The sequence below is a fragment of the Bufo bufo genome, chromosome 1 (assembly GCF_905171765.1).
Source record: "Bufo bufo chromosome 1, aBufBuf1.1, whole genome shotgun sequence".
Taxonomy (NCBI): Eukaryota; Metazoa; Chordata; class Amphibia; order Anura; family Bufonidae; genus Bufo; species Bufo bufo.
Window position 1 is genome coordinate 586,947,363 of NC_053389.1, and position 20,828 is coordinate 586,968,190.

Here is a 20,828-nt window from a genome sequence, read left to right on the forward strand (position 1 = left end):
TTCACTGTGTCAGTTTATCTACAAAGGATAGATCTTTTCATGATATCACAGGATTTTATGAATTCTGTATGTGGGGAATTTACTATAAATACGATATTTTGGTGATTCAGAATGGTCATATATATGATTTGGATCCTCTTTGAAGACTGTGACATTACATCTGAGGACCTACTGCTTAGCATTAAACACTATGAAAACCATGATTCCTAGATACATAAAAGTTAAATTCTCCTTTTAGGGTGGTATAATCCATGGAACTATTTCTCTATACTATAGCTGCACTCGGTAGATAACATTTGAACATAGTACATTGTATAGTAAAAAGTGTCAATCCCGAGTGACATCAAGAAAAGTCTATAAAACACATAAATACATAGCAAACAACATATATTGCGAACCACTTACATTGATGTGCTCTTTTCCATTAAACTTGGCTCGTATTTGGGGATTTCTTATAATGTCCAGATTAGTTCCCCACACTGATATAGGGGTGTTCCCACTGGAAAATACATTGTAATAAGAGATATACATTTGTAAGGAGAAAAGACTTTATTGGAAAGAAAACCAGCATGCTACATAACATATAGTGATCTAAATGTATGAGTGTACCATAATCTTCCCCTTTCTTAAAATGTGATACATGATGGTTAATTAGAATACAGTATAGAGGATCTGTGGACGAGATATTTCATATATTCATGGAGCACTACAGATGCCCAATCAGTTCAGCCTTGCAGTTTATTCATGCACCAGCTTTAGTCCTGGCTAATAATAGAAGGGCAGCAGTAGGATCATATATTATACTAGGTGATTTTCTCAGCCGGAAACAGCAATATAAAAAATAGTTAAAGCATTCATTCTAATATTTTAAGTAAGGCAATAAGAGATGTATAAATGGGCATTTTGACTTTTGGTATGTTGTACTGTAAAATATTGCAGTGATTTACAATAAATAGAAAATGTGAACACAATGTAAGATATATGGTCAATAGTTAAATATTGCTTATAGGGATTGCCTATGTTTAGGTTGTGGAAGATTCCGGATGTGCACACAGCATTATTTTTCCTATCCAAACTACGATCCCCATCAACACAGATAATATATCCAGGAGACCTCGATGACTTCTATTGTTAATGGAAGCCATAATGCTAATGGATTTTGTTTTTATCCAGAAAGAGCACCATATCCATCCATATATAATGCCAAATCCAGCCTATGATGGTGTTAAAATATATCTTTATTCCAGTTGACCTAAAACATGATGGAGCAAAACAGCAAAATCAAGTTGACGAGTTTCAGCGCATAGCCTTAGTCATAACCTTGATGTCATGTATCTGGCATTGCAGCTTAGCCTCATCCACTTGAATGGTGTTAAGCTGCCATGCCAAACAGATCCCATAGATAACCACTTCTAAAGCAAATTAATAACTCTATAACACTCTAGCCACTAATCATCCAGTTTTGGCTGTACAATCACATAAAATCCTCCAGATGGGGAAGCTGGTCTATGCACTGAGACCAATATTAGAGATAACCACAGTGATCAGTGCTGAATGAGTTCTATGGGTAGGTCATCAACATCTATGGGGCGGCTCCGATCAATTCACTTGAATCGTACAAGCACTGTTTTTGCTCTGCTTTCTCTGATACAGCTGAACAACAGGGATCCTGGCAGTTGTGCCCCTGCCGATTTGATACTGATGACCTATCCTGAGGATATAGGTCATCAAGATAGAAAAAATTGAGTACCCCTTTAACTCAGGAAATTCTTCCCCATGTTATCTGTTGTTTGAAGGCCGGTGTTGAAGTCTGTGATATCCTCCTGGTTGGATATATTGTACAGAGGCATGCAGCATCTCCAGCTTGTAAATGGCTCTAATGCCTTTAAATGAAATGATGTAAACACATTTCTGGCTTTTCTTTGTGCATGATGCACTAATTGGAAGGATTTGTAGAGATGTCACATATTGCTCTGCTCAGATCTTTGGTTTGGCACGCAATGCTAAATACTTATTTTAGTTTTGTTTTCCTTCCAAAGGAAAGAAGTGACAGGTACAAAGCAAAGAGCTGTTTGAAACATCATAGCGTTTCAATAATATGGTCTGTTCCCTTTCTTACCTCTTCAAAGGCTTCTATATTTAGATCTTACATTTTAGCAGCAATCAATGAGGTGACAAAAGCCAATAAGTGCTACACTATACAACAATGCAGTGTTCTTAATGTTTTCACATGACAATACATCTTTTCAAGGGAGACAGATTATATACTGTACTATATATATATATATATATGTATATATATATATATACACACACACACAAGGGAGGCCGCTCTCCAATGGCTGACACTGGGTGAATGAAAGTTTTGACCCCCATTGGAGTGCTGCCTCCCTTTTTTTTTGGATTTTCTTTTACTTTTTCATATCCCTGCGCTGCTTCAATTGCTGTTTTATATATGATGTAGCAGACGAGACTTGATGTAGATATAATGCTGCTGTTTGTCATACTTCATCATTACATCATCTTTTATCAGTTTGGTTTATGCCCATGTGTCTTTCATGGTTTTCTATAGAACCATAAATGGCCAAAACTAAAGGGAACCTGTCATTATGACAATGCAATGTAAGCTACAGGCACACAAATTTAGAGCAAAAGGAGCTGAGCAGATTGATACTGTATATAGTTTTATGGAAAAAGATTCAGTAAAACTTGTATTTCATTCACTTATATTCCTGCACATTCTGGACTTTGAAGTCAGGGAGACGGTTCTATTGATTGACAGCTCTCTCTGTATACACAGTCATAGAAGGGAAGGATGTCAGTCACTGATAGGACCGTCTCCTTGTCTTTAAAGTACAGAATGAGCAGGAATCTAAATGTATAAAATACAAGTTTTACAGAATCTTTTTCCATAAAACTATATATCAGTCTGCTCAGCTTCTCCTGCTGATCAGACACCATGTTCAATGTGACAGATTCTCTTTAAAACTAGAACCTGTGTATCATTTATTAAATTGCAGTACCTGAAAATACTCCACTCAGGTTCAATTTTCACAATTCTAGGATCTTCCACATACTCAAATTGTAATTCTTGATGGATCTTGGCTCTGTCTATTTGCACAGTGACTTCTACCTTCTGCAAACCTTTAAGAGAAGCTGTGGTGTTACAGAAGATCTCAGTTTGTGTTCTCCTGAAAGGACAATAAATGCGGGGGAAAAAATCAAGCAGTCAAAAAATATAATTAATACTAAAATACAGCAGGAAATGTGAGTTACATTTCTGTCCTAACACTATTAGTACTTTCTCATTTTAATTCTGAAAGAAGATCATTTCCCACTTGAACATATATGTGTATTTACACCCTCAGGGTACTTAACTTTAAAAAAATAATAATAATAATAATGAAAATATAAAATTGTCTTAACAAATTTAATGTACTGTAATGTATTGTACATACATTACAGGCATATTGTGGCTTAAAACCTTTGTGTTGTATGGCACCCATAGCGTTTGATGGGGATATACTCTACCACCATATGCCTCCACATGGTGCTAGACTGTTCACCATATTATGGAAGTATTCTGCATCTAGCAGGGAATACCTTAGTAATATGGTACCATCTTGAGACAAGACACTGGCAAGTGAGGTGTTAAAGCTCTATTGTGTGCTTTAAGCCTAATAATGAGAATATGATGCCGGTAATACAGTTCACCATTAGTGTTGAGCGACCATGCTCGGCCAAACAGCAGTTTGGCTTGAGGATCGCTATACTCAGCACATCGCAGTGTTCAGCCGAATACTGTGTATGCTATAGCACAATTGAACACAATGAAAATCAATGGGAAACCCGAGCATTAAACCAGGCACCCCCTGCTCTGACGAAGAGAGGGTGTCTGGTTCACAGAAAAAGGGTAAAAATTGATGGAAACACCACCAAAACGGTTTATAAACAGCATGGGAAGGATGTCTGGATGCATCTTGGACTCCCATTACCTATGACATACAATAGACAACCACACAAAAGCTATATGCCAAAAGCCAGTTATGTGCAAGCCAACAATCTATCCATAAGATAAATACAGTCAGCAAATGTTAACATGGCAGCCTTGTGCACTATGAGACATTCAAAAACAGATCTCATCTGACTGAGAGCCAGTAAGTCTCAAAGTTGCTTTATAACTGTTGGATAGCTTGGGTGGACCTGTGCACCTAGATCATTATCATTAGAGTGACAAAAAGTCTTCTGATTGTCCTAACATAATATTCAATAACCTTTCCATACAGTTTTGTCATGTAAACTCATTTGCATAATCATGGAGATATTCAAATTAGCTGAATCTGCTTGTTTTTCAGTTGAAACACCATTTGCATGGAAAATTTGTGATAAAAATTCGCTATTAGAATATTCGTAATCAACACTGCACATGAACAGCACCATCTATTGTATTCATAGTCTTTTCATAAGACTATGAATACAATAGATGGCGCTGTTCATGACTCATGAACAGCGCCATCAATTTGTTTCATTGTATTTTTTTAAAATACATTTTATTAGGTTGTGATATAATTTGCACATTTACATTCAAATGTACATATTGGATCAAATTACAGGTCATATTCCTTTTTTTACAGATATGTGCAGTGAAAACAAAGATAAAACACAAATAAACAGTGCAATAATCCTTTCCCTAAACATTTCCCTTCCCCCCTTCTATACAGGTGATGTGGTTTAAAGTTTTATTTTTATTATAGGTATTCCTGGAGGTGTACAGTGTCTCATTTCGGAGTTCATGTGGATTTATTGTAGTGTAGACTCATGGTAGTGCATCTTTATGTAAAGATCGATGCTTTATATGTTATTGGTTTCATAGTCTTATGACAAGACTATGAATCCAATAGATAGTGCTGTTGATGAGTAGTGTAGATCACAAATATTGTAATCGCGAATTTTCCAATTCAAATGTTTTTCAGCTGAAAAACAAGGCAGATTCTGCTCACTTGCATGTCTTTCCCATATGCCTATGATTATGCAAATTAGTTTACATGACAAATCCGTATAGAAAGGTTATTGATAATTATGTTAGGACAATCAGAAAACTTGTTGTCACCCTAATGATAATGATCTAGGTGCGCATCCACCCAAGCCACCCAACAGATTTGAAGCAACTTTAAGGCTTACTGGCTCTCAGTCAGATCAAAGCTGGTTTTGAATGTCTAATAGTGCACAAGGCTGTCATTGTAAGGTGTGCTGACTGTATCTGTCTCATGGATAGATTGTTGGCTTGCACATACCCGGCTTTTGACATATAGCCTTTGTGTGGTTGTCTATTGTATGTCATAGGTAATAGGAGTCCAAGATGCATCCAGATGTCCTCCCCATGCTGTTTTCAAACCATTTTGGTGGTGTTTCCATCAATTTCTAACCTTTTTCTGTAAACCAGACACTCTCTCCTTTTCAGAGCAGGGGGTGCCTGGTTTAATGCTTGGGTTCTCCCATTGACTATCATTGTGCTCCGTAGAGCACCCGAGCATCTTGATGTGTTCAGTCTGAGCACTTTGGTGCTCAATGAACACTATTCACCATGTAGAATATTTCTTAATAAAAATACATTATTCCAGTTTCATGATTTTGATAACCTATATGAAGGATAGGTGATCATTATCAGATCTGTAGTATTCTCACCGCCCGCACCTCTGCTGATCAGCTATTTGTAGGGCCTGTGATGCTCATGTGAGGGCTATGTTCTCCTCTTTGTTTACTTGGACACTGTCTACAAAGTAGAAGAGGTACAGGGTAATTATAGCTTCCTCTTCCATTCAAGTGAATCAAATATAAAGCTGTAATATCCTGTACTGCCGTTACAATGTAGACGGCAAACATTGAAAATGACTTGTCGCTCGGACTAGCACGACAACCCTTTTAAGCAGTTTATCTGTGGGGTGCTGGGAGCTGGACGTCCACCGATCTGATCCTGACAATAGGTCTTCAATATCATGAAACCGGAATACCCCTTTAAGGAGACAATTGTTTGCGCATTTACAAAGTTGCAGAAGTGAAGACACAGATTTTTTATGTAATTCTGTATAGTGAGGATTTGGAACTATCATGATATACATCTACCACAATAATTGTATTCATTTTCCACAGTTTAGGAATTTATGGTTATTAGTCTCTATTTCTCCTAAGATGAAGCTGAAACACTATTACTAAATAGCATAAAACGTACTAATATTCTTAAAGGATTTTTCATGAAACATTAAGAAATAACCAGCATCCTCAATCTGTAATTTGTATGTCAAATAATACATTCTCTACACTACATGAGTAGTATATTCAGAAAGTCAACATACCTATCAAAAATACAAGGTTGTTCCCCAAACATGACATTGACACTGCTTCCTGCATTCAAGTTGGTTCCAGTGATTGTGACTTGTGTCCCTCCCGAGACTGGTCCTTGTAGGGGCTCTAATTTAGACAGAGCCAAATTCTAGAAACAAAAAGGCATTATATATGAGTAAAATATCTTTTTTTTGCATCTGCATAGTTTACACTAGTATTCGTTGTAAGGCAATTGAACAGATAATTTTCTAAGTTTATAGCTATATCAAGTTTTATGCTATATAATGGTAAACTGTAGTCCTATTGTGTGTCCTAGTAATGGTAATCCAAACATATATCTGCTAAAACGCAAATCCGTTTGCAGCTTTGTGTACCCTGTTGTGGATTTAACCTTGCCACCACCAGCAAAACTATAAGCCCTAAGGGATTCATTTTTGTATTTGTAATGTCTTAACATATGATTACAATCTAACACTGAAGTTCACAATGATACAAAAATAAACCATTAAAATGACTATTTCAGAAATGAGAATGTAGAGTGTACACTTAGATTAGCATTTTAATAGAAAAACTCCTAAGGACTGCAGGAGAACATCTGCATTCAAGTGATGAGTTAGGCAGTAGTGACAGGATATTTAAAAACAATGGAGTCAGTTACTATATGAAAGCTAAACTCCATATTCGTGACTGTTTGTGAGTTGCTTCGTTCTGATCTGGGAAATATCAACTCAACTTAAAGTATAAGTGGCAGTTTTAGTGCCATATGTGCAATATTAATGGAAACCGAGACATAGTTATAAAAAGATCAGACTACATAACATAACACATCATTATATTGTTCTGAGTAAAGGACCATTGTTTTATCTGAATTATATTATTGACCATGTTCTTAACTTTGTGTTTCAATTTATTTCTAACATTAAATGCATGACAATATTTAGGCATCTAACAAAAAAATGACCATAAATTCTAGACAAGAGTATAAAATGATAGTGATTAGATATAAGGTAATCCGAGCACAGAAAACACAAGACACTGTAGGGAATTTATAATTGAGTTAGCATCTGTTTTCTGAATTTTTGAGCAACAATTTGTAATGTTACGCTATTCTTACTACTTTTAAGAACTGGGTGGAAAAGGGTTGTGGTTAGCTATGTTAATTAGGTGCCTACCAGATTTAGCAGTGTAAAAAAAAAAAGGAAGACACTTACTCCAGGAGGTTGGTGGCATAAAAGTAATATCTCTAGACAAAAGTATTCTAATTTGGATCAAATTACATCAATACAGACTCAATCAAGACTGGCCTCAAAAATTCCCCTCACGATAAATGCCCTTCAATGAGCTTCCAGACAGGCCAGATATCAGCATCTCTATGAAATCAATGGTCACTTGCCTGGGCCTGTGTCTTGAACATATACTGCTTAGTATGTGCTAAGTGAGGTTTCTACATGTCTATTTCACCATGACTTGAAACCAAGAGCTATTGAAACTACTGTAAACCAAATAATTTACTCTGGTGGATGGATTTATGAGGGTCCTGTATTTAAATGGTGGAGTATTTTTATGATAACATGTCATAGTAATTCTCATAAATAAGCTCTCCTGCAGAAGGAAGAATGATTAAAGGGGTTGGCCACTTTCTGATTATTGTTGAACAATGTGTTTGTAAGATGATTATATGGCACTTACTAGTATAGTCTTTGTTGAGAATCTGCACCATATTCTATATTTCATAAGATATGCCCTTTTGTTTACAATGTCTTCTGTGCCATCCACACAGAGGTCCTGTCCATAAAATGGCTGCTAATGGAGGATCATATGACCAGACAAATCAGCTTCATGCGATGCCTCCTCCATTCAAACACACTGTACCTGCACAAAACTCCCAATGGAACAAATGCAGATGGCAGGAGCAGTGTGTTTGAATGGAGGAGACATCAAATGGTGGTGATTTTCCTGGTCACATGATCCTCCATCAATAGCCATTTTATGGACAGGACCTCTGTGTGGACAGCAGAAAAGACTTTGTAAACAAGGGGGCATACCTTATGAAATACAGAAAATGGTGAAGACTATATTAGTAAGTGCCATATAATTATTTTACAAACACATTGGTCAACAATAACCAAAAAGCGGGCAATTCTTTTAAAGGCACTTTACTGGGTCAAACACTGACTCACTGGGTAGCTACCTCCAATAGGTGGCACTAGATATACAGTTGTCTTCTTTCTGGAGAAGAGTTAATTTACATACTTTTTCCCAGAAAGCACTGTGCATGTATACCAGATGATGGTCTCCATAAGGAGAAACATCAACTTGGAATAGTAATACTTTTCATACAGCCAAATTTTTCACCCTCAAAAAATTTCCATCCAACTGGATCATTATATCTACAAACATTCTATATTATCCAAACAGATCGATGGTTACAGGTGATGCTGACGTAAACTGACATGCATATGGAACCTTGGTATGTAGAGAGTTTACTTTATAGAGTATCACTCAGATCATGAAGTTGCATTGCTAGTATTAGAATCAGAAAGTGGCTGGTTTATAGAAGCTACTGTAATTCTTGATGAACAGGGTCTTTAATACAGACATTACCCATACAGCTTAACAATACAAGCATTTACTCAACAATTTATAAATACCATGTACGCAAGATTATAAATGCTTGTGATTGGCTGAATATTGAGCTGTTAGGTGGAAAACTCAGATATAAAGAAATATAAATTATTCAAGTTTATGAATATTTAAATGACTATTTGCAATAGGATCAGAGAGGGAGCTATCTTGTTTAATTGTTCAATTCAGACAACAAGAGAATACCTCTGGGAGAGATCAAATGGAATAACAGGGAAGACTTTTGTTTAAGTTGAAACTTTATAAGTTTAAGTGTTGCCATTCACACTGACCCAGATCAGACCACACAGCCATTGCATAGGAGACAAACTCAGCTGTGCAAAAAAAAGGGAAGAACTACTACAACAACTCAGAGGCAGGAGGCCAGGGAGGCAGGAATCCATCAAGAGCTAAAGTATGCATCACACAGAAGTATTATATTGATTAAATAAGGCTACTTTCACATCTGCGCTTTCCCTTTCCGCTATTGAGATCCGTCATAGGATCTCAATAGCAGGGGAAAACGCTTCCGTTTTGTCCCCATTAATTGTCAATAGGGAGAAAACTAAACTGAACGATACAGAAAGCAACAGAATGCATTCCATACCATTTGGTTGCGTCCCCAACGTGGACAGAATAACACTGCAAGCAGCATTTTTCTGTCCGCGATGTGGTGAGGAGCAAGATGAATTTATCATGACTCACCATGTAGATCAATGGGGACAGATCTGTTTTCTCGGACACAATAGAAAACGGATCCGTCCCCAATTGACATTCAATTGTTTTATGAATTCATGAAGTTTCCATTGCCTAGTGTGAAGGCCCTTTGAAAGAGCGTCAATTGACTTGTTTTATTATCAATTGTACCCACATTGGACTATGTAAAACCACACAGTCATTTTTTGACTGGTTAGGGTGATTGCACACATAGAATATTTTTTTAAAATGCCACTGTTTTTGATGCAGTGTTTTGAGCCCCAACCAAAAGTAGATCTAGTAGGAAGGAGAAGTATAACCCTGACTTTATATTTCCCCTTCCTTTTGAATCCACTTCTTGCTTTGGCTTATAAACTGCTTGGAAACCTGCCCCTAAAAGTGTACTGTTTAAAAAAAAATTGCTGTGTGAAACCACCCTTTTATTGTAACAAAAAAAGCCGCAGCTCTGCTTCCCTGGTATCAGTTACTCGCCTCATGCCCTGTATACTCTGCACCACATGCTGGGAGGTTGATGCTCTGGTACTGCTATAGTTAACACAAGCAATGAATTTGAAAGAAACATTGCTGAGCTCAGCGGGCTCATTGGGTGCCAATCCTACTCCTGCTTAGTGCTATTCATGAGGAAACGAATTACTCAAATCAAGTTGCATTACCCATCACCATGAAGAGGCAATGCAAATTCTCCAAGAGATAAACTCTCTTTCCTAATGTGCCCTTTTCAGATGAAATAATTAAGGAAAGTGTGCAATGCAGTCAATTTTCAGTAACACTTCACTTCAAATGTTCCATCATTACAAACTCATTAGATGCTTGTGCAGATCTCGCATGCTTTTCCCACAGGCATTCCAATACAATTTAGTGTTAATGAACACTTAAAAACACTTCCGGATTAAGTTGTTGCAACAATAGATGTGATGAACTATGAAGTTGCATTAAAAAAATCAGTCTTCCATTCAGCATTTTTATCATATGCCCCAAATATACCGAAGATTAGAAAAGCTAAGCATGCAATTCTAACCTCCCAATATGTTTAACACTTCTGAGACTGCAGAGACCTGTGTGGTTGTAAGGTAATGGTCCTCAGCTTTGGTTGAGATGTTTCCCGTCTTTCATTCCATCTGCAGTTCAACCACTGTTGAATTATTGATCTATCTACAGTACACGAGTCAAGAGATTTACTACTGGCTTTAGCTGACCTAAAATTTTGTATGAACTAATATCTGAATACAGACAGCACAAGGTAGCAGACTGTATAAACCTTTTAATGTGTTGGCTTGCTTCCACTGCTATGCATGACCATCCATGGCAAAGGTTACTAAGAAACACCACTTAAAACTGAGTCAGAAGACTTATAGCAATCAGAACCTGCACAATTATTTCAGGAAAATACCTTTACCAATTACTACTTTAGGCCATTATTTCTGACTGCATTGGGACAGCTTAAATGGTTCTACATGGTGAGGATCCAGGCACAAGGTACACCAAATCTCAGCTTCCTACGTCCTTAAGACTCAATTGCATATTAGTTTCCATTTTAGATCATTGTGGTTTATGGATCTAAAGTATTGAGTACGGAGACCTCGATAGACTGATATTGATAGACTGTGCCTGTATGACTATTGACTGTAATACCTCAAGATTAAAGGTGTATTCTCATCTTGAACTTTTATGACATATCCACAGGCTACACTGCAGCTGGCAAATGGAGCCCTGTTCTTGAGATAGATGCCGGTCTTAAAAGTGAGTCAGACTTTTATGGCATACCTGGTGCATAACCCATAAAAGTCTGGGATGGGAACACTCCTTTAACCCCTTCCCGTCAACCGCGAACATGTACAGAGGATGCTGGGTCTTTAAGGATGGTAGCTGCTCAGGAGCTGAGAGGGTGCCATAGCCTTCAAGTGCTTGCTGTTTTAAACTGTGGCAGAGCCTTTGCTCAACTAAATAAAAATGTGGAATCGCTGTAATCATACTGTATCACAGAATGAAGTAAACATATTTTCACTGCTCAGGGAACACTAAAAAAACAAAACCCATAAAACTATGGTGAAATTGTGGTTTGTTTGTTTTTTTCAAATTCCACCTAATGTACAGTAGATTTTTTTCCAGCTTCCCACTACATCATCTGCAATATCAAATGATGCCATTAGACAGTCCAACTTGGCCTGCACATATAAAATAAATAAATAAATAAAAACAAGCCGTCATTCAGCTAGGTATCTGGAAAAATAAAAAAGTTATGGCTCCTGGAAGGCAGGGAGTAAAAAACTGAAAATCACTGCATTGATTTCACAGATTGATTTCTTTATGGCAAAATGACTAATAAATTCAAATGAGAGATTAATTGAAATATTCCATTTTGCACCCCATGGCAGCATTGTCTATAATATATTGTCTATGCATTTAATATCCTTGTAATTATGGCCGGGGGGACTTCATCATAGCATTCACGACTCGTGCAGTGCAATTTTAAAATGATATTTTTAGCGAGTCATTTACTTGTGGGCACATTTGCAAGCTATAGTCTGATGGTTATTATACCATTTCTACCTTGGAGAAAGCTTGCGTTCACCACTTAATGGTAGCTAATATATAAAATCAGCAGCATAAGGCGTTATTGCTATAACAAGCAGCAGTTATATACAGTGTACGCATTTTAACTTACCACAAAGTAGTACAGCAATGAGGATTTCACCATAAAGCCGTCTCTGCATTCTCCCACACAGACATCTACAAATCCAGCATGCTGGCTTTGCTGGGCACTTCCCATTTCACACACAATTCTGTAAGTAGTGAAAAGAAAATACATAAGGGTGTGCAATAATATGTACAGTATTAAAAGAGGCTGTAAAGATTTTTATGGGAGAATAAGTAAGTGACATTTGTTTCTTTCCAGTAGTTCAGTAAGACGGATGATGTACATGCAAACAGAGATTATTAAAATGGACTATGAAATAAAGAGCATATCCGTGATTTTTAATATATATTCTGAATTTCTTTAGCACGGAGCACTGATTCTCTGGAACCCTAACACAAATGCTTGCAAAACTTTGGGCAACATCCTGATCTGTAAAAACGTATACTGTATATACCCCTTATTGACCTGAATACAGCTATATACGGATCAATATCCAAGCACTATTAGGGGACTGGAGATTCAGCACTCAATACTAAAGAGACTTGATGAAATGTAATAAATATGAATATATTTTTTTATATAAATAAGAATTAAGCTTGGTCATTGGACGCAGAACACTAATGCAACTAAGTAGAGATCAAATAAATTCTAACATTTTGGAATTCAAATTGAATTTTCAAAAAGTTCTATATTTTGGGGATTCCTCTCAGGAGAACTGTGTGTGGAGGGAGGGAGAGAGAGAGAGAGAGAGGGGGAGAGAGAGAGAGAGAGGGAGAGAGAGAGGGAGAGAGGGAGAGAGAGAGAGAGAGAGATGGAAGGAATGAGAGAGGGAGTGATTTTCCAGGCAATTTGGGCATTTGCCTGAATCTAATCCGACAACCGATTCGGTTAATTAATACCCAAATAAAGTTTTATGAAATTCACTCATCTCTACAAGTAAGATAAATTATAATCCCTCCTTATGTACATTAATTCTTACTCTAATTGAATGGGAACATTTCTCCATTTCAATTTGAGGCTGAAAACCTAATCTAATCATGTCCCACGGCTTGTCTACCGAATCCAAGATCTCTGTTAACAAACTGGATCCATAAGCAACAGGTTTTTAATCTCTGCATGTGAAACTAAACGTTTCAATTTATTGACACCAAAATGAAGAATTAATATACAAAGTATATTAAAGGGGTTGTTCTACCATAACAAGTTATCGCCCATCCACTGGTTTGCTGATAAGTGATTACCGGGGTCCCACCGATCATGAGAAGAGAGTTCCAAGTGCCCGATTTGAATAGATGACTCAGAATTGTCATGTAGGGATAACTCATTTAGGCACTATGGGGCACATTTATTAAGACCGGTGTTTTAGGTGCCAGTCTTAATAAGGCCCTGCACTGGCAATGGATCGCCAAAGTTATGTAGAGGCACTGGCCTCTACATAACTTTGAGTATCCACCGCCGATTCTAAATCTAAGACAGCCATCTACCTTCCTGTACCCTTCTTTGTCAATGCCACGCCCCATTTTTAGACCTGGCATGAGCGGGGAAGAAGTCGCAGATTCTACCGCAATGTGGCGTGTGACATAATCTGCGCCAGATATACACCACAAAAGTGGCGTATATCTGTATGTCAATGATCCCCTATATCTCATGCCATATAATTCTATGTGGGATATGGTATCTTGGGCCATGTTTTAGACTAGAAAAACTGTAAACAAAGCTTCTAGTGTCTGAAAAAGAATGCACCAGCATCGACATGATGATATATGTAAGTTTACATGGACCCATTGAAATCATCACATGCAGGATCTGTGTGATACTACAGTATATGTAACATACATACCACATCGGTAAAAACAGGATAGTAGATAATCATTTTTGAGACACCCAAACAGACATTTAAAATTTTTATAAAATATATACTTTTAGTTGAAAATATTTATGGTCAGTAAATAGATATTTTCAGTTAAATAGTTTCTTATTTTTCTAGAAGAAATGTCCTCTTTCAAAAGCATAGCCACATATAATTATCAAGCGCAACTCACTGCTCTGCAGGGATATATTCTTCAATCAAAGGAGTGCACTTCACTTCTGCAACTTTCACATTATGCTGAATTTCCCAAAACTCCAGGCCCAGATTTTCTCCCCTAATTGTTACTTTGGTGCCTCCATCACGGGGACCGGTTACCGGAATAATCTACACGAAATGAAAGAGAGATACTTTATCTTTTAAAATATATTACATGGATGAAGAAGCTGTCAGTGGGTCAATTCAAAGTTCCAGCCTGACCTAGACATGTCTCAGCTAATCATTCTATAACCTACAGTATGTCGCCTTACTATACAGTGAATGCACAGTTTACTAGACATTGACATAATTCGTCACAAACAGAATTAGTTAGAAATGTAACATAGAAAATTAAAATTCCTATCTCATGATGAGAAAACATACTGGTGCAAGTAGAGGTTATGGAAAAGATGTAGATTTTGTAACATCATCTTTCTCTGTAGCCTTAAGCCAAACACAAACCCTTGTAGGTTTAAGCGCTGCATGCATAATTAGCTCTCTGGTGGAAGTCTGCGGCCCCTGAGACTTGTGATAAGCTTTTATTGAGCTCCATAGCCTCCAACTCCTCTACAAGCAATGCTAACCTTTATAGGATGTTATTGAATACACTACACTTTGATGGATTGCTTCCCTACTTATGTTTTAATTAGTAAAAGAGTGAAATGCTTTAAAGGAATATACCATAACTTAAATGGGTTTTTCTTATACGGACATCCACAAGACAAGTTTAAATGTATGATTACTGGGGTCCATCCAACAGGACTCTCAACAATCCCAAGAACAGACATCTCAAAATCCCTTGTGTGAATGAAGCAGTAGTAGGCATGTGAGACCAATGCTCCATTCAGGTCTATGGGACTGGTGGAGTACAGCAGGCCGCTGTATCTGCAGTCCCAAAGGAGTGAATGGACCAGTGGTCATGCATCTATACTACCATTTCATTCACTCAGAAAACTTGGGGAACCCATTCTCAGAACTAATGGGGATCCCTGAGGTTATTCCACCAGTAAGCACACATTTATAACCTATTCTTTGGATTGGTCCTGAGTTAAAACCTCTTTAACACACAACATAGACAAAAGTCTATGGTTTTCATCAAGATGTGTTTGAACCTCTTTAGCATTTAGGACCTTTCATTTGTAATGGCTAATGAAGGAGTCAGAGACAATAGAATAGCAGTATTTATATGGGAAGTCATTTAGTTGTAACTGGGTCTATAGGCATTGCCTATGACAATTACTTCATCCTAATGTCCATGATATCCCCACCATACTGGCTACCATAGACCCTACAGTGAAATTTCCGGGTGGGCCGAAGCCCATTAATCCACCTAACCCCTTCTCATGGCCATCAGCTGGGTATATAACAATCTGATGTTCTCAGCATTAGTTAATGCTAGGAGCACAAGGTACTTATGCATGTGGCCGGCGGCCATAGGTGCCCCTTGAATTTAACTGTATCATTGTCCTCAGGAAGGTGATATAGATGAATACTGTGGCAGGGTTTGGATTCACCTACAACATTGAGCCACTTTAACTTTTTTTTTTCCAGGTCCACTTTAAGTTCCCAATCCGCCTCTGCTGACTATAAGTTGAACTTAAGAGTGACAAGAGGGTCAAATCGGTCAGAGTCTAATGATGCATACATAGTCTAAATGCCTTGTTAATAATACAATTTTTATTTACTACATTGTAAATTAATATGAAATAGCAACAGAATATGGATTTTTTTTCCATTCAAATCAGCTCTACAATAGGACTTTTGAAGCTAGTTTGCTCATCTGAGATCTACTACCTTAATGTGTGCTTAGGTTTGAAGTGGGACAACTGCGCCTATGGCTGTCCCATGATTGTTCCCCCACCCCAATTATTTTCAATAATTCAGACAAAAAGGTGACAAGTGTGATATACCTGATTTAATATAACTATTGTGTTATCATCATTTGAGAAGTCTGCTCAGAAAGTGCAGTTTAATTAAGAGACATTTCCATGCTAATGCCTTGCTAGCAAACTGATAATGTGGCATGTACGTTACAGTTCAATAATTAATGGGCCACGAGGAGGCTTATCCAATATCATATATTATTCAATAAACTAATTTGATTTATTCCTAATCTCTCTGAATAGGACTTTAGTTACATTAAACATTTCACAAAGGTACCATATTCCCCTTTTTCATCCTACTCTAGACCACTTTTCATGCATTTGCTGGATATTAAGCAAAGTATAATTAATGGAGGTCTATCATATCAAATAAATGCTAATAGAGAAATTAATTGCCATTCATTTTCTAATTATGAGTAAAAGTTGAGCAGCGACATCTTAACAGGATCTTCTACATGGAGAATTTAGCTGTGCACTAATCTATTGAGCCAATATTGGAAGTGGTTGCACTCCAGGATACTCAGACTGTTCTTGAGGCAGCTGACAATCCATAATGATCCATGCTAGTTCTCAAAGGTTATTAAAGTATCATTAAAGATGTGCATTTTTACTGTATGTATACAAAAGATGCAGGTAAGGGAACAGTTAGGTTGAACTATCCCTGTGTCATTGTAATAAGATGATTGATGTACCCTAAGGCCTCTTTCACACGAGCGTGACGGATTGGCTCTGGATGCGTTCAGGGTGCGTTCAGTGAAACTCGCACTATTTTGCAAGCAAGTTCAGTCAGTTGTGTCTGCGATTGCGTTCAGTTGTTCAGCTTTTTCAGCACAAGTGCAATGCGTTTTGATGCGTTTTTCACACGCGTGACAAAAAACTGAAGGTTTACAAACAACATCTGTTAGCAACCATCAGTGAAAAACGCATTGCATCCGCACTTGCTTCCGGATGCAATGCGTTTTCCACTGAAGCCCCATTCACTTCCATGGGGCCAGGGCTGAACATGCTGCGTTTTTCAAGCAACACAGAACTGATGCGTGAAAAAAAAACGCTCATGTACACAGACCCATTGAAATGAACGGGTCAGGATTCAGTGCGGGTGCTATGCATTCACGTCACGCATTGCACCCGTGCGGAAAACTCGCTCGTGTGAAAGGGACCTAAGTAGAAGTTAATGAAGAAATAAATCAGTATCTTATCATAGGTATATTGTATAGCACCAAAGGTTAAGGTTTGAGAAAAAAAATTAACCTTAGCATAATTACCATGATGAGGGGTCTCAATGCCCAATATGGAGAGGACATAGCTAAACTTACTAGCATTACACTTTATAAAGCATTAGTTTACAACTAGTTTACTGGTTACTTGATAACTAAATATATTACAAATCCATCAATATCAGTACAGCCTATTAGGATAGCATGTAGGGGCTACATTTCCAGGCAATTCATTGTTCTGAGCCTGACTGCATGGGCTAGGGGTGCAAATGATGCCTTGATAACGTTCCAAAGAGTAGCTCCCACAGCTTAAGGGTATTCAGTACCTATATTAGTTTTGCAACCTATCCAAAGTGTTTTCAACTAAGGCTAAATTCACACAAACGTATTTTGTTTCCGTGTCTGTTCCTTTTTTTTTTTGCAGATAGTATGCAGACCCATTCATTTCAATTGGCCCGCAAAAAATGCGGACAGCACACCGTCTGCTATCCGCATTCGTATATCCGTTCCGCAGCCCCTCAAGAAAAATAGACCATGTCCTATTCTTGTCCATTTTGCGGACAAGGATAGGCATTGTTACAATGGATCGGCAAAAAAACGGATGCCATACGGACGTCATCCTTTTTTTTGGGGGGATCCACAATTTGCGGAAATCAAAACACATACGGTGATGTGAATGTAGCTTAAGAAGTATCTTTCTCACAATTTTTCTTATCTTCTTAATTAAGGTCACAGTGGAGCTCTAATGTGTCTTTAGGTTCCTGCTTGCCTATGTGAAGATATATGTGCCACCTTTTCCATTGCCAAAAGTCAGACATACAGTCTTGATTTGTGATCTTTGCATTGTTTGATCAACTGCACTCTAGTCCAAAAGTAGTGGACATATCTCAAACTACCAAAGGACATTGTGCATACTGTCTTCTGAGAAAAGAACTGAACAGCTAGGGATTGGAAGAACCATGGTTAAATAGAAGCACATGGGATATTTTTGCTATGTATTACGCAATTATTATTGTCAACCTATGGGTCACCTTAATAATCATTGTCATCTTTAGGGTAAAACTGATAAAGTTCCAGCCATTCAATTTATACTGCCATATAGGTGTTAGTCCTACCTATGGGACCCACTCCTATTCCCCTAATGAGGCCCCTGAAGTGAACAGAGAGCAGCCACGCATTTGTAGCCACCTTCTGTTCACCGGTATAGGCATTTTGAAAATAGCTACTCAGCAGCTCGGCTATTTCCAGCAGTCCCATGGTACATGGAGCCCTGGCCCCTCTTGTGTGGTGCGCTCTCCATTCACTGCTACGGGAGTTGCCAAAAAAGCTGAGCCGGCTCATTTTGCTATTTTCAAAACTCTCATAGCAAAGAATGGAGATAGGAATAGGTCCCAGAGGGACGGCACCGATCTGACATCAATGGAATATCCTAGCAATCTGCCATCGATGTCTGAGATGAGTCAACCCCTTTTAAAAAGTCTTTATATTAATTAATGTACAGAAGTCTGCAGTGGCTGCTGTAAACAAAGTCCAATTATACCATGGATATAATGCTAATAAATGGTATTTTCTATTGTTACTGATGTAAACATTTCTTATCCAAGAGGGAAGTGACTTCCTGGATATGGACAAATTGAAATAGCCTAGTGTCAATGTGATATAGAAATAAATTACAATTATTATAAGAAATGGAAAAAAAAAAATGAGGCTTAAATGTTGAAGCCTCTACTTCAATTGTAAAGTGAACTACATTTTTAAACACAGGGTTTAAGAAAGAGTAGGCGTCTACCAGCATCAATGTCTGCTGAGGTGCTGTAGCGTTGAAATAAATGCACCGGATCATAACAAGCTGTCAGACTTTACACCCGCTGCTAACAGCAGCATAATGTTACAGCTTTGCTTGTCATCTTCGGGAAGTAGTTTGCATCTAGGCAATTTTATAGTGCTCTAATTTCAAGGAGTGTCAATATAAATGTAGTCATCAGTAAATAACCTGGGCTGATAATATTTTTCTCTCCTCCCATTTCATTGCCCTGCATAGAGTATTTCTTCTGGAAGCAACCCAATAAAAAACATTAATGTATCCAGACTTGTTAGCTGCTGTGTATACAGTATATCAATTTGATCACCTCCTCTCTAACGACACCTCAAAAAGCCACTCTAAATATGTACTCTACTCTTGAAAGCGTGATAAAAAAAGATTACATGTACATACCTGTGTTATCCTGGGATTTTCACATTTTGCATGGGTCCCCGATAGCTCAAGCCAGGGTTTCTCTAAGGTTGAGCAGTGCTGCTTGAGCGTACATTTGGATTCTCCGGCACACCAACCACATTCAAAGTCGGGATCTGCCTTTAAGCACAAGCCGCAGCTGGGTCTGGTAGCACCACACTTGTACAGATGCACTAAGTTCAATAGAAGACAAAATAAATGAAGCATATCCACTGATTAGGAGTTAGAACATATGGTATGATTGATTAAAACAATCACAAAGGGGGAATCTAGTAAAAAAATATTATCTGATTTCATCATGAGATGTTACAGGATCACTTTGGTAAAGTCAGTAATCACCCACCTCCATTCCCAGAATGAATGCTCCCTTTAGAGTTTATAACCTGGAGATTGGATGTTGATCCGATCCATATATGGAGTCAGGAAGGAATGTTTCTCCCTTAATATGGAGCAATGCCTAATAGGGATTTTTTTGCCTTCCTTAGAAATAAATGTTAGACTTGATAGAACTGTGTTTTTCCAACCTTACCCAAATATGTAACCACTTTACTACGCAGAAAGTTCTGATACTGAAATTTTGACATGATCTTCTAAGCCAATGAAATCAATGGCAATTTGCTAAGTACGATCTTCTAAGCCATCAATGTCGGTTTGCTTAATAGTCTGCATCAACCGTTCAGTATAAGAAATTTCAATGTAAGGCCAAAAGAGATTAAGGTCTATATAGCACTTCATTCAAAAAACAAACTATTTGGTGGTCGGCAGTTACCAATTTAATCTTTTTACCTATACCTACAACATACTGGATAAGATTAGCATTTTTACTAGATTTCCAATTATAATAGAATAACAATTGCACATAAACAGCAGGGTGTAAATGCAGATTATAATTCTCCACTGCAGTTTACATATCTTCATATAAAAAGCAAACAACCTCTAACTACTGTATAATGAGGACTACCAGAGATCCGTCCACAACCCGGCAAGTATGTCAAGAATTGGCCGGATGAAAGCCGATGCGTGCATCTGTTTTCATCTGGCCGATTCACTGTGAATTTGCCGGGTTGCAGCCAGATCTCTGCCAGGCCACATAATGGGGCCAAACCGCAAT

General features: G+C 37.8%; 1 protein-coding gene across 1 annotated transcript in view; it reads right to left on the bottom strand.

Annotated features, from left to right (window-relative positions):
* PLXNA4 (plexin A4) overlaps positions 1–20,828 on the bottom strand; it is an 810,841-nt gene that overhangs the window by 117,405 nt on the left and 672,608 nt on the right. The window contains exons 12-17 of the mRNA XM_040413397.1: positions 19,700–19,890; positions 14,362–14,513; positions 12,347–12,464; positions 6,354–6,490; positions 3,024–3,191; positions 406–499 (exon numbers count right to left, since the gene is read on the bottom strand). Coding sequence (XP_040269331.1) covers positions 406–499; positions 3,024–3,191; positions 6,354–6,490; positions 12,347–12,464; positions 14,362–14,513; positions 19,700–19,890 — 860 coding nt within the window. The remainder of the gene's footprint in view (positions 1–405; positions 500–3,023; positions 3,192–6,353; positions 6,491–12,346; positions 12,465–14,361; positions 14,514–19,699; positions 19,891–20,828) is intronic.